At 35.2% G+C, this 16,482-nt stretch overlaps 1 protein-coding gene across 1 annotated transcript in view; it reads right to left on the bottom strand.

Moving 5' to 3' along the window:
• Smp_080210 (putative lipid-binding protein) overlaps positions 1–13,379 on the bottom strand; it is a 21,515-nt gene extending 8,136 nt beyond the window's left edge. The window contains exons 1-5 of the mRNA XM_018797151.1: positions 13,106–13,379; positions 9,886–10,057; positions 6,774–6,832; positions 2,453–2,649; positions 608–718 (exon numbers count right to left, since the gene is read on the bottom strand). Coding sequence (XP_018652222.1) covers positions 608–718; positions 2,453–2,649; positions 6,774–6,832; positions 9,886–10,057; positions 13,106–13,268 — 702 coding nt within the window. The 5' untranslated portion in view covers positions 13,269–13,379. The remainder of the gene's footprint in view (positions 1–607; positions 719–2,452; positions 2,650–6,773; positions 6,833–9,885; positions 10,058–13,105) is intronic.
• Positions 13,380–16,482: the final 3,103 nt, after the last annotated feature.

Consider the following 16,482-nt stretch of genomic DNA (forward strand, 5'->3'; position numbering starts at 1 on the left):
GACTCTTGTTATTGAATCAATTTATGATACAATCTTTCCTATTCCTCTATAGACATATATTTTCCATATAACTATGATTACAAGATAAGTTATTCATGGTGAGATACGAATGTTGACAGTTCAGCTTTTCGTGACTTCTCAACAAATCTTAGTTCACACACAGTTGAAGGCTTTCTTTCAAGTTACTCAAATGAGTCCAAGTTTTAGCGAGTTCATAGACCGGATAAGGTTAGACAAGTTTGTTATAACCCTCTAGTATTCCTTGATGTTTTCAGTGATAAGAAAATTTCGTACAAATCCACATCAATACACTCCGATCTAAATTAATGCTACAAATACACTATATAAATCAGAACATCACAAATGTAATTGAAACTCATACTAGTTTAACAAGTGAGCAGCTAAATGGAAAACGCGTTGAGGTTTCAAGCCAGCATTACTAGGTTCTAGTCTCGGAGTAAACATCAACTCTGAAGTACAGCGATACATCCTACTAAGGAATCCTAAATGGGATGAAAAGCGCGTCTTCGATTCAACTACTAGCCACATTCCACCCTTTTTGTGTATTTTATATAAATACCAAGAATTTTTTAACAGAAAGACCTACCCGTTCTCTAACTTTTGGTTTCAGCCATAATGATAGTAATTTGAACAAGACTTCCATTATTTGCGGTTCATTATAATAGACTATTCCTTTCATACGAAATGGATAAGCTTCCTAACGGAAAATAATTAGTTAAAATTAAGGTTAACTTTCTTAAAGTACTCTCGAAAATCTAATTCGATTGTAAAACTGACCACAGAGATTGGATACATATCTGTGAATTTATACCACATCCTCTTTTTTGATTGTTCAGTATGTGTAAGGTAGAAAGTACCTTCGTGTAATTTTTCCGTTCATTTAGGGGGTAAGTGCTAGCATGTATGAGCATAATTTTCACTGAAGTTTTCATTACAAGCCCTAACTTTCAGCTAATTTGCTTATTTTCACCTGATAATTTGGAATTCCTTATAGTGCATTGTTCATGGAAAGCATATGTAGATAGCGCTAGATAAGTGTAGAGAAATCTCCAAGATACTTTATATCCTCGTATGAAACACTTACCTACTAGACAAAAAGGAAAACACTCGAAAATGTTAAACATCACGCTTTTATTGAATATTGGAGAAACGTATGAATGGTTAATGGATTTGTTGAAGTTTCCTATAGGGGTTTCTGTTTTAAAACAAAAAAAAATAACGATTTATGTATTTTTCCGCATGGCTATGTAACATGCTACCATTTGGAACCTTTTGCACGGAGTCTAATAGTATTTTAGCGATGCTCACTTTGCCTTCATATTTTTGATATCTACCATTGTCAATGAATCTGCAAAGTGTTTCTTATAAACAACAATATGATAATAATATTTCAATCTGAAAAGAGATTTATAAACACCCAGTCGTAATTACGCACACTTGTTTCAGAATCAATAATTTTCTGAATTACTGGTATAAGTATCTGTTGTGACGAGCGGTAGCCAAAATCTGACAAAGAAACACGGTGTGCTACGCACTAACCTCCTAATTGACTACTTGAGAGAGAACACAAGAGTTAGACAGAAAGGGTATTGGACAACCGAATAAAATGTACAAATACTCATTTATATATATACCACTCTAATACCTAGGAAATTGATTTATTTCTCAGCCAATGAAATGCACTCGTCCAATAGGTCACTCCTGATTGCCATCGATTGACCTTCTCATTAAGCTACCTCTGACTGGCTCTTTATAACAGTAACTACTTTTTGGACTTTCACTTTTTGAAGTAGTATTCCATTTTCATGTTCCGGAAACTTACAGCCACTTACCCGATCCTCCTTCACACTCCATCTCTTACTACATTCATGTTTTGTGATTATTGTCTCGCTTATCTTAACACCTATTTCCGATATAACTAAACAATATTTCTCGATGTATACTGATACCACTAGACTGGACTCACTTTAGGTAAATTCATCAAATTCATCAACAATCATTATATTACCAGTAACACTATTTATGTTAAAATCAGCCTTGAATCATTCAAAATGGAATCTGTTCTAATGAATATTTTTGTAGCAACAATTGCATTTGAAAACAGCCTTCATGCAACAAACCTATAGTTTGAAGGTGCTGTACGATCACGCATTCATTAAAGTCACACAATATTGAATGTCGACGGTAAGCATTTTCAGTACGAAGACGGATTGTAACCCTGAAATCGCTATCAAAACGCTGATCGATCCTTTCGTATACTATGCTCTTGCCTAACTTTACGTGATCGTCATTAGAATTGTGTACGTAAAGTGTTGTTTATTATGACATTAAATATTTTGACATTATGTTAATCAGTTAATATGAAAACAAAATTATTTAAATGTTTCTACTGTACCGAAAAACTTGTATTTGTGTACATATAAAATCTTACCTGTAATAGCTTACTTAAATCTCTAATAGTCTTTTTCGGATTAACTGTATCCAATAGAGAGGGTGAGACACCGGTAAAATCAATAAATACTCGTAAACCACAAATTTGAACTCTCGGATCTTCCAATATACGATCTAACTGCGCCATCAGTAATTTGAGCACAGTCTCGGTAGGTACACGATTATTGTTCCAACAACCTAAAAACAAAGTAATTAATGCATACTATGAAAACGTCAAATAATTAATAAATAAATATTGTATTGTTTCGAGTAAAAACTTTTTTTAAGAGTTGAATTCTTGAGTCTATCTAAGCTAGACTACCACTGAAAACCTGGAAGCAGTGAACGACCGTTTTGTCCTAGTATGGGACTTCTGAGCAGTGTGAATCCACGATCGCACGTGCGGTAATCGAACCCAGGATCTTCAGTCTCGCGCGCGAACATGGGATCGTGGATGAGCACTGTTGAGGAGTCTCATACTAGGAAGAAACGGCAGTTCAGTGCTCCTGGGTTTTTAATGGTGGTCCAGTTTAGATCGACTCAACTCTCAAAATTACTACAAACTCCACAAATCCTTGTTCTGATAATAAAAAGATTTTGTTATTCAAATACAATCTCTTACCACATGCAGCTTCCCCAGATAAATGGACCATTTAGTAGTACATGTGTTTTGAATTCAGGACAAAGATAAGGAAAAAAGATGAAAAAATATGGATTGATTAAGGTCATTTTAATAGTTCCAAGAACAATTATTCTGGAAGAATGGTATGAACTCGTTATTTTTAACTCGATTAGTTATTTGTCAGATATATTGATGCATACAGTCACAAACTTGATTAAGGAAATGTCGAAATTCCGGATCAAGAAAATCCCAAGGACATGGGAAAATTTCTGGAACCATTAAATTAAAATCAACTGACAGACATATCGATATAGATCGATGTGAAAAAAAGTTAAATAATCGCCATCGTCAGACGCCAACTGTACAAACAACCAAAAGGGGACAAACTGGACACATAAAGACAATAAACCAGTAAATATAACCAGTCGAAAACATCGTTATCAGAAGGAACTGATCTAATCCTTGAGAAATAATATCGCTTCTATATGAAGTGGACACTGGTGATGTTGTTCAAAATAACAACAAGAGCTTCGTAATTAGATCATCTAACCTAGAGAATGCAACAAAACCGAAATCATTCACCTGAGTAACAAAGGTTATTCACCACTCCAAAACTTTGCACTACTCAAAAAGAGACTGATCTATTGCGGTCCTAAAGTTCAATGAAAAGATTTAAACAACTAATACAAGTAAACAAATAGCACTTTTTCAACTGAATGTGTACTCAAACCTAAAGATTTATGCTCGCATCACTCTATCCCATGTTCATAGTCATCAGTCCTGTAACACTGAATGTTGAACACTTACGGTAATCCATATCAGTGTGTGATACTACTTAAATTAGGATTAACTTGGAATCTGCGAAACCCATTGAACTCAAGCTGAACAACAAAGTCTAGATATGGAAGAGATGCTTCTGTACTCCAGTCACGAAGAGGAAAATGCTCCACACACTCTGGGTGTTGCTCTATGGCTGTCCAGAATTTCACGAAATGCACTTGTAGGATGGGAATCTCATGGATCCATAATTATCAAAGCATCATTCAAAACAAAAAAGGAGAGGATCACAATGAATGGTATCCAATGTTATGCACCCACCAATGATAGCAACGACGATGAAAGAGATCAGTTCTATGAAAGGCTGCAATCAATCAAAGCGAAATGCTCACAAAAGGACCTCACCATCCTGATGGGAGATCTAAATGCTAAAGTCGGAGTGGACAACACAGGATATGAAGATATAATTGGACGACATGGACTAGGAGAGAGAAATGAAAATGAGGAGAGGTTTGCAAATATACATGCATTCAACGAATTGCTTATGGGCGGCACTGTTTTCCCCCACAAACGTATACACAAAGCTACATAGATCTCGGTGGACCATACCACAGAGAACCACATAGATCATATTTGTATCAACAAAACATTCCGAAGGATAATTGAAGATGTGAGAACCAGGAGAGGAACTGACATAGCTTCAGATCACCACCTGGTTGTGGCCAAGATGAAACTGAAGCTAAAGAATCACTGGGAAACTGGACAAACAGCACTACAAAGGTTCAATACAGCCTTCCTCTCAGACACTAGCAAACTCAACGAATTCAAGACAACTCTCAACAACAGGTTTCAAGTCTTATAGGATCTACTGAAGGAAAAGAAACTACGACGGAGGACAACTGGAAACGGATAAAAGAAGCACTAACTTCGACGTGTCAGGAGGTTCTGGGTCGCAAGAAGCATCATCATAAGGAATGGATCTCTATGGGAACCCTGGACAAAATTCAAGAAAGGAAGAACAAGAATACATAAATTGACAACAGTATAACAAGAGCAGAGAAGGCACAAGCAAGAGTAGGCAGAAGCAAACAAACAAGTGCAGAAAAGCGTTAAAGCCGACAAGCAGAAATACATTGGAGAACTAGCAACGATGGTGGAAAAAGCCGCAACAGAAGGGAATATAAAATAATTATATGGTAAAACGAAGAAACTAGTAGGGAGATACGTCAAACCGCAGAGACCCATCAAGGACAAAAAAGGAAAGACAATCACAAAGATTCAAGAACAGAGGAAACGATCGGCAGAATACTTCGACGAAATGTTGAATGGACTAGCCCCATTGAATCCACCGGACATCGAAGCAGCACACACTGACCTTCCTATAAATGTCACTCCATCAACAAATCAGGATGGCTATCAGACAAATCAAGAGCGGGAAAGCGGCAGGACCTGACAATATACCAGCCGAAGCACTAAAGTCAGACAGTGAAGGAACAGCTAACATGCTTCACCTTCTGTTCACGAAGATTTGGGAGGAGGAACAAATGCCAACGGACTGGAAAGAAGGACACCTCATCAAGATACCAAAGAAAAGAGATCTGAGCAAATGTGAGAATTGCAGAGGCATCACACTGTTGTCAGTACCAGGAAACGTTTTCAACAGAGTGTTGTTGAACCGGATGAAAGACGCAGTAGACGCTGGACTTCAAGATCAACAGGCTGGATTCCGTAAGGACCGGTAGTGCACAAACCAAATTGCGACACTACGGATCATCGTGGAACAATCAGTTGAGTGGAACTCGTCACTATACACCAACTTCATTGACTATGAGAAGGCGTTTGACAGTGTGGACTGGAGAACATTATGGAAACTTCTTCGGCACTGTGGAGTTCCTGATAAGATTGTCAAAATTATCCGGAACTCATACGACGGACTATAGTGCAAAGTGGTTCATGGAGGACAGCTGACAGATGCATTTCCAGACAAAGCTGTCTACTCTACCCCTTCCTCTTTCTTCTGGTGATTGATTGGATTATGAAGACCTCGACACCTGAGGGGAAGCACAGAATACAACGAACATCTCTGAATCAATTGGTCGATTTGGACTTTGTAGATGACCTAGCCCTCTTATCCCATACACACCAACAAATACAAACAAAGACAACTGGTATGGTAGCAACCTCTGTATCAATAGGCCTCACCATACACAAAGGAAAAAGCAAGATCCCCAAATACAACACGGAGAACACCAATCCAGTCACACTTGATGGAGAAACTCTGGAAGATGTGGAAACATTCATGTACTTGGGAAGCATCGTTGATGAACAAGGAGGATCTGGTGCAGATGTAAAGGCGAGGATTTGCAAAGCAAGGACCGCATTCCTACAGTTGAACAACATATGGAACTCATAACAACTGTCAACCAACTTCAAAGTGAGAATCTATAATACAAACGTCAAGATAGTCCTACTATACGGAGCTGAAACGTGGAGAACTACTACATCCATCGTCAAGAAGGTACAAATATTTATAAACAGTTGTTTACGCAAAACACTCAACATTCACTGACCGGATACTATCAGCCATCGCCTTCTGTGAGAGAGGACAAAGCAGCTTCCAGATGAAGAGGAAATTAGTAAAAGACGTTGGAGGTGGATCGGACATACATTAAGGAAATCACCAAACTGCACCACGAGGCAAGCCCTAACTTGGAACTCGGAGGGGAAGAGGAGAAGAGGAAGACCAAAGAACACATTACTTTGGGAAATAGAAGCAGATATGAAAAGGATGAATGTTAACTGGAAAGAATTGCCCAGGACAGGGTTGGATGAAGAGTACTGGTGGGCGGTCTATGCTCCTTGACGAGGGGTAACAGGCATAAGTAAAATGTGTATGTATGTGCAAAAGTTTCTAATAACTTACCAATTCGAACCATAAATAAAAATGTCCCATCATGAAGGAATCCAATTGGACAATGAAAGCTGATTAAAAGAATAAACAAACATTGAAATGATGGAAAAATTAATTATTTATGTTAGAAATTATTTCATTTTAAAATGTATTATCGAAATATTTATTAACATTAAACAACAATTACATTCTATTCACTTAATGATGTGAACCGCGAAACAAGAAGCCTTAACAAACCACGGAAGCTATTTTTGGGGACGTTATTTCATTTAATTCAAAGTAACAGTAACATTTACTTTTGTCCCTAGTCTATTCAACAGATCATAAGCTTTCGTTTGATGTATGATTCACTGCCATAGCCTTTTCTGTTTCAAAGCTATTGGAATTCAGACATAACCTTTTGTACCCTATTTTCTACTATAATCTCCCAGTTTTGGACATAATTGTATTTTCCTAATTATTGTACGTTGTGGTCGGGTTAGTCATCCATTTATTCCTGTATCTTTTTACACTAATCTGAATTCGGGTACCAGATCGACATTCGGAATAAAGCGATTAGTGTTCCAGCTGTCTTGTCTTCTCTTTCTCGTGCTTGTCAGTCAATCAGGGATAAAATAGTTTTCGTCTCTCTACCCCCCTCCGCTTCGAACTCACGCATACTAGCCTCAAGGTTAAGCCAGTCAGCCTATCGCGTCATGGTCTTACTCTACATTAGACAAGTTACACTCGGCACGAAAGTGGGTAGACAGATCAAGGAAGTAACACTTAAATTACTGTTGGCATTTGTTGAACATTCATGAAATATTCTGTAATGATTATCATTGATTTTTCATCATATTCATCTATTCGCCCTTAATTTACAGAAGCAGTTGTCGAATACTAATTGATTCAATATCTGCATACCATAGCAACATGACTGAATATATAGTTGTATATTGTTTCTTTTGAATTGATTCAATGGCTTTTTTGAAACAAGTTACATGGATTAAGGTTATGAACATTTCACATTTCCAGGTTGATAAACAACCTCCAATGTGTGTTTGTGAAGCTGCAATTGTATAGTTAATACTGTAAACAGCTAGTCATAATTGACTAATGAACTCAACTATTAAATTACTTTAATATCCACAAAACTCCCTTGTAATAGTAATCATCATATGCTCACTAGTGACTGGCTTCAAGAGGTATTTCCTGGAGTTCTAGTGAGAAGCAGTGACCAGTGGAGTTCAACCAGGTCTGTTGTGCAGCACTTACTCACTGAAGACAATGGTGGAAGGTCGCGCAATATCGCGGATTGGTGGAAAATAGACAATAACGTCGCTGGATGTCGACTCAGTGGTCTTGAGGTTAAATGTTCGCGTGCGAGGCCGAAGGTCCTGGGTCCGATTCCCGCTTGTGAGATCGTGGATGAGCACTGCTGAGGAGTACCATACTAGGACGAAAAGGCCGTCCAGTGCTTCAAGGTTTCCAATGGTGATCTAGCTTCAATTGATTCATGAACTCAATTATTAAATTACTATAATATCTACAAAACTCTTTTCTGATAATATTCATAATTTAAGCAAAATCGGAGCCCCATTATCAAAAGGGGAATGTCCAATTCATGATCCTAGTTTGATCAAGTTTTTTATATTTATAAGATGTTCTAATTCACCTAATGTAAATATCCCCTACCCTAAATTTTCATTAAAAAACTTATATTTATGGGCATTTGTGAATTTTTATTCCATATTATTTAAAATGTGTGTTTCCCCTAAACTTGGCTATTCTGTCAACCAATCACGTGGCCAGAGGTCAACAAAACAAAAATCTCAGTAGGTAAACAAAGACAAGAAAATATGGAAAAAAAAACTGTGAAGGAAACCAATCACAGATAAGGTCATCACAACAGGCTGATTTAACCATTGGGGATTAAATAAACAGCTCACTTCTATACGAAGTGAACTCTTTTGTTGTCCAGATCAGCGATAAAAGATTTGAAATTAAACAATGCTTCTGGGTTTTCACTGGTAGTCTAACTTTGATCGGTTTACGATATTAATAAAATCCAAAAAAATATATTATAACATTAAAGTATGATGAGAATTTATTGCAAAGAATAATCTTTCATGTAAAATAATGGTTGGAGGTAGTCAACAGGAAACTCTGGACCTAAGTTTCATAGTCTTTAACATGTGTCAGAAAATTGTACCTGTAATCTTGAGGGAATTGATAATCTCTACCGGACTCGATCTTGTGTTACTTAGCTTCATTATCAGAGACGTGACCACTGAGCTATCCAGGCCTAAGATAGACTTAACATACATGATATTGGTCATAGCTCAGTGATCTATCAGTTTTAAAAATATCTCCTTTTCATTATCTACGTTTTAATATGATGTTGCTTTTTAGATAATTATTATCGACTGAATCAATGAAAATAAAAAAAATATTGGATTATTATTTTTGTTGTATTTTACGTCTGTTCAACAGTAAGATAAGAATTATGGACCGCTCCATTGTAATTTAATAGTTTAAATGGAACAAGTTCACAGTATAACATGAACATCCTGAGTTTGAATCCATTGTTGTACATTAATAAGAAATCTAGAATTAACCAAAAACAATTCAGTGTTCCCTAATTTCCAGCAGTTCATCAACTAAAGTCAATTTATGAAACTAATGGGCTGAACAAATCTAGATATATCATATGCTTGTGTTCACATGCGATTTCAATTTGAACTGGTGATTGAGGAAGGATAAACAAATCACTTTTTGGGAAGCAATCGATTCTGCACGTGGTCAAGGTCACGGCCTGAATGACCTAGTTTGAGTCAGAAATATATATATATATATATATATCGGTGTTGTTTGTATTTCATCATCCTGTCTTGTCAATGAAAGCCTTCTAGTCATCTCTCAGTCTTCTCACTCGTCTATTTAGTTGAGCAGGCGTATAAAAATCGAGTATACTATTGAAATGGTGGAGATAATGTTCGCTTTTTCTTCTTCTATCTTCTACCATCCAGCTCTACCAAAAAGAGCAAGTATGCCGTCTACCTGAATTGACGCCTTTGATAGTAATGGAAGCGAACTCGTATTAACCAAATGCTAATTAACTATGTTTATGCAATCAATTACTTACCCCATTTTTAAATATTCATCAAGTATTGCAATAGTTATAGTTGAACGATCATACCAATTAACTACAGGACTTTCTGGTGATGTACGCAATGTAATAAAATTATCTAAACGCATTTGAGCTTCTGAATGATTATATTTTGCTTGACGTAGAAATGCCAAAAATATTCGATCATCTAAAATAGAAATAAAAATAAAATATATCGATTATATTTTTAGAAATGAAAATATAAACAACTGACTTCAAGAAATAATTCCTGGAGTTCTAGTGAGAAGCAGTGACCAGTGGAGTTCAAACCACGTTTGTTGTGAGATAGTAACTCACTGAAGACAATTAGTGAACGGTTGCTCAACTTCGTGGATTGGTTGAAGTTAGACATTAACACCATCGGATGCCGGCTCAGTGGTCTATCGGTTAAGGGCTCTGGATCGAGACCGGTAGGTCCTGGGTTCGAATCTCGCGAGGCGGGATAGTGGATGCCCACTGCTGAAGAGTCCCACAATAGGATGAAACGGCCGTCCAGTGCTTCCAGGTTTTCCATGGTGGTCTAGCTTCAATTGACTCATGCTTTCAACTATTCATATATTTTATGAAATATCTTTTGATTTGGTTAATTACTATTATTCCCATTTATTGTTTAAAAAAATAAAATTTACCATTTGATTACTGAGGGTTATCCAATGTCATTGTTTGTCTAACTCTACATAGCACCCATTAAAATTCTATCGATCAATTTAAAAGTGTATCCAATAGTCTAAATGACTTGACATTATGTGCACTATATTGGAATAAGACCTGATTGACAAGTAATCAGCATCAAGTCTTGAATTTATGTCCCATGTTAGATGACACTTGTTAACAATACCATTTGACTGGTACGAACTGAATATATCGTCTGTTAGTTTAAAACTAGGATGCTTTCTAATCATTAACTTATCACTCTACAGAAGTAGAAAGTACGCATTACCATAAATTCATAGCTAAAAATGCTTTATTTATTTATTTCGACAGAAATGATAATAATAACGATCAAATCTAAGCTTCGAGTCAAAATGTTTGTATGATGTTTAGTAGTATTGAAGAGAACTAGATGAAGAACTGAGTAAACTTGCAACTTACTAATTGGTCACTAAGCTACCCTGTTAAGTCTCTCATCATGTTAAACAAAATAGAATAATAGATTTATGACTAACAATGAAATCCAGAATGTGCAATATATATCCATCCTAGTGTTGATATTCCCAGCGGGATTCTAAATCAGTACCTTTCAATTCAAACACCTGATACATTATCCACCTGGCTAATGAATCCAGATATTCACTTACCATCCCAACAAATATGATACTTACATCACTTTTTATGATGGGTTTGAGTTAATTCATTGTTGATAATCTTGACTGAATTTTGATGAATCTCTGTTGATGTGTCCTGGATACCACGACAACTCACAGATTTACTTATTCTGTAGAAAACTTGTACAAAATGGCTATATTAAAGCAATCCACAATAGATGCACAAATGTCAACAAAAACTGATCTAAATCTAGTCATGATTACCAACATTGGTATACTTCAAATCATTTGTCATAATGATATTAATGAATGAATATATTTCAATTGTCTCAATTTATACAAGTCGTAAACTTTATTTTCTCCTTTAACATGTGCTTTACAACAGTATCAACCTTTTATTTCATTAATAGTAAACTTATTTATTTTCATTCGACTCATTTATAAATTCAAATAATCTAGATCTTACTAACATCTTAGATCAACAAATATAAATCTAGGGGATTTGTGGTAGTCATAGAATTTTCATATTTTAAACCATCAAATGACCTTAGCTGGATCAACATTGAAAACCTGGAGGGACTGAATAGCTGTTCTACCTTAGTGTTGAACTCTTCAGCAGTATGATCAGCGATACCACATCCGGGAATAAAACTCCGGACCTTCAGCCTTGCACACAAACACGTAAACTCTAAACCACTGAGTCGGCTTCCATATTTTCAAAAGTAGTCTAGATAAGATCAATTAGTCATTTAAATTTATGAAAATCCCTCAATATGAATCATGAACATAATCTCACTAGTAAATGTCTTCAAGATGCAAAACTTATATTTCTAGTGAGAAGCTGTAACTCGTGGAGTTCAACCATATTGAGTGTAAGATAATTATCAACCGTAGGTAGTAGACGAGGATTTCACAAGATCATAAATCGACTGAAGTTAGACATTAACACTAGTGGATACAGGCTCAGTGGATTGGAAGTCAAGTGTTGGTGTACAAAATCAAAGGTCTTGGGTTTGATTCCCGCATTTGGAGTCATGAGTGCACACTGTCGATAAGCGCTACACTAGAACGAAATGTCTTTCTATTGCTTCCTGGTTTGTAGCAATGATCTAGTTAATATCAGTTCATGATTTAAATTTTGAAGATATACGTCTAGAAATTCTATTTCAAATAAGTCAATAAAACCAAACTGAAAAAATATAACTAATATGTCAAGATTGACTTCTTGGATGCTATTTCATTATTGACAGTGTTGGATTCTTGGAACTACATAATCTAAATATGGTGTCGTCATTATCTTTTTAGACATCACCACTATCATCATCATCATCGCTAATTCAAACATTGAAACGAAATGAAATTGTTACAATTTCTTTATTTGATCAATATTTTTCATTGGCTAATAAAATCAGTTTATACTGTTGATGATGTCTTAGAAGATAAGATTAAATCATTCTTGTGAATTATAAATCTTATCTACCACTGCAGACTGTTATAAATTAGAATGCTAAAAATCTTCCATCTCACATTGTTTAGCATTAAAACATATATCTTGCAATTGCTTGGTGTAATTGTAATTATTACAATATGAAGGACTTCAATTGACGTTCTCATAGAAAAAATCCCGCATGTGGTATCGCAGATGAGCACTGCTCAGGAGTCCCATACTTCTAGATTTTCAATGGTGGTCTAGCCTAGATGGACTCATGAATTCAACTATTAAAAAATCGAGTTTGATAAACTCTTGGTCTAAACAAAATTACGATTAAATTTCCCTTCATTTAAAAATTTTGTTTAACTATTCGACCTGCTCAAAATACTTAGATTATCTTGAATAATTATGATAACATTTATACAAACAGTTAATATCTGCTATCCGTATTTAAATTAGATAAGAATCATTACAACAAAATATCACCATTATGACTTACCATCTGCACAAGAAAGATGTGGCATTGAACATAACCATCTTTTAATACTAGTCAAATGTGCAGTAATATGTGATGTATTTTCACGAACCTCTTTAACAGATTTATCTCTGAAAAACTTTGTAATTGGTGTAGAAGGCGATAAATGAAAAGTTCCCGATGACATATTGATTATATTTGTGAAGGAATTTAAAAGAACAACATAAGAATAGAAGTATAAGTGGAATCACCAAGTCACTGAATTAATCTTTTACTAAATTAAAGTGATCAATGTATTTCTTAATTCTAGGAATGTATGAATATATAAATGGGGTACATGTACTAATCAACCAATTAATGTCATTATATCTCATAATATTTAATTAGATCAATATATAAATGTAACCATTATATGTCTGTTACACTAAATGAATTACCTGTATCTGAGTACTAATTAGCTAAATGAATAAACTCCACTTTAGTCTCTTTTGTTTCATCATAAATGAGCAGACATATGTATATATTCGTCTTGTTAAACTCTATAGTGATATATTGGAAAACAATATTGTATAGCATGTTGCATACACCTTATCATCTTACTTAAGCTTAAATGACTAAGAAAATAGATATACTTGTTTCTCAATTTTTCTTATTAACTCAAACTTGTAAAAAAAAAAGAAAATTTGATTTTGAGTTGGTGGAGAAGATTTGTAACTCAGATGGATGGCTTTGATGGAGTTTTGTTCTCTGAGTTGGATGGTTTAGTTGTGGAACTTTCATCGTCCTTCTGAACGACATCATCAGTACAAACTTCGGGTAGAAGGACGATGAAAGCTCCACGACTAAACCATCCAGCTCAGAGAACAAAACTTCATCAAAAGAAAATTTGATCTCAGTTGTTTTTAGATTTCAGCCTAATAGCACAAGAAATGATATAGACTGTGAAACCACTAAAAACAAATGATCAGTAGACAGGCGTTCAGTCTTAGTTTAGCGATCATCAGTCAGGTGAACAGACTGCATCAGTCAAAGGATTAAAATTGGGAAATTCTGTTTATTCGTGAAATAGAGCTGCACTCATCAAATCTCATCATTATATATTATTGTTTTGGTTCTGATTTTTTAGAGTCCTGAAGAGTTCAAAGTTTGTACAAAATAACTGTTGAACTCTCCTTGGTTTTTAATGAGTCTCCAGTTAATATTAGTTCGCATACATAAACTAAATTGTAAATAATTGATAAGTAATCGTAATACCTTCAAATCCTCAGTTGCTGCTAAAAGTCAGGAAATTTCTCTATTTTTTAACCTACACCATTATAGTCTCCATCCAAAGAATTCCTGCCAACTACCAACGCTTAACTTGTAATTTACATTTCACATACAGCCTTCACCAAGATTAAGTGTCTCGCGTAATTCATCTTTCACATGATTTCATATTCTTTGTGTGATTACGTAACTGATATGTTTAATAATTCTAAACACCATAGAAACTGAATAAGCCTAAGTTTTTCTCTGAATAAAATCGATGCGCTCTGAATGTCACATGAAAATGACTTAAAAAGAAAGTCTATTTTAATATTTTATCCCCCTCTAAACCACAATATCTGTCAGTAAATTTATGTGCTTGTAACTGACTTAAGCGATCCCGCATGACACTTATTGTGTACCTTCAAAATCTTTTGGCATGAATCATTATCATTCAACATGAATGTTGAATAAACACAAAAGTAACTTGAACAGATTTGAATTAGGTAATAACAACAATTAACGTTGAATAATTTGAATTCATCTTTATTTTATGGTTTCTTCTCATCTGCTTACAGCCATATTCGTACTGGAAAACAAGAAAATACTGAATAATAGATATCGGTAACTGGAAAAATTGAAGTTAACACGATCAATACTATAGAAACATGTTCTAATAATAATATGAAGGGTTATTTAAAGACAACTACAGGGAATATAAATGAAGTGAATCAGAAATTTATAAGATCAACTAAGTAATAATTGGTGAATATTTGAAAATATAAGTTGAGCTATGAAATACTTCTACTCAATTGGTTCTATATTAGAACTATACACTGGTAGATAGGTTTTCCAAATGAGTAGAAAGTTGATAGCAATTAGATGATGGTAAGTCAGTTGAACAATATAATAATCATGGTAAGCAAAGATGGATAGCGGCTAGCAGTGGAATCCACTGAGTCCTGATAGCCACTTGCTTGTGCAGTGGGGTGAAGTTGAAATTTACTTAGTATTGTTTGTTTGGATCTTCCCTTCTTGGACCTTCTCATCTTTGCTTACCATGCTTGTGAATTTAGGCTATATCGAGGCAATACGCACAGTATGCACATATGCCAATTAGAGACTGACCAGTTGCAGTCCTAAAAAAAATCAATGGGAAGATCCAAACAAACAATACTAAGTAAATATAATAATCAGTTAGTTATACAACGTTTGTAAAATTAAAACTGAAGTGAAATTTCATAATCAGTTCAGTTACACAACTAGCTACATAAGGGTAAGAACAGGAATTGAAATTATCGGTAAATATGAATGCGTCGGCTAGAGACAGGTATCTACCTTAGATAATGGATGAATGGTTGAGAAAGATCATTAAACGATTGAAGTTAGATATTAACCCTGTTGGATGCCGGCTCAGTAGTCTAGAGGTTGAACGTTCGCGCGCGAGACCGAAGATCCTGAGTTTGAGTTCCGCATGCGGTATCGCAGATGAGCATTGTTCAGGAGTCCTATACTAGGACGAAACGGTAGTCCAGATTTTCAATGGTGGCCTAGCCTAGATCGACTCATGAATTCAACTTACTTACTTACTTACTTACGCCTGTTACTCCCAATGGAGCATAGGCTGCCGACTAGCATTCTCCAACCCACTCTGTCCTCACCCTTTCTTTCTAGTTCTATCAAATTTTTGTTCATTCTTCTCATGTCTGTCTCCATTTCTCGGCGCAATGTGTTCTTTGGTCTTCCTCTTCTCCTTTGGCCTTCAGGATTCCATGTGAGGGCTTGCCTTGCATGAATTCAACTATTAAAATATAAATGTCTTGTGTTATCTGTAAGACAAATAATGCTTATTTACACGAGAAGCCATAGAAATATATATATCCATTAAGCTAATTTCTGTTTACAGAAAAGAAGTTTATACAGCCTCAAAATTTATCTTGGCTTTCCACTTGGATACTATTAAGTTTACTAAGAAATCTTTTTCTTTTCCTTCTAAATTTCCAAAACCTTGATTGTGTTAACATCTTAACTTTTTAATTTTAATCTTACTTAATGTGTTCGATTATTTTAGTATCTAGTTACCATCACACCTATCCTACAAGTAATTTGTCATAACATTACGTAATCTAGTGTAATGACCTTTCTATTGCATCATC

The sequence above is a fragment of the Schistosoma mansoni genome, chromosome 4, assembly GCF_000237925.1.
Source record: "Schistosoma mansoni strain Puerto Rico chromosome 4, complete genome".
NCBI classification, from domain to species: domain Eukaryota; kingdom Metazoa; phylum Platyhelminthes; class Trematoda; order Strigeidida; family Schistosomatidae; genus Schistosoma; species Schistosoma mansoni.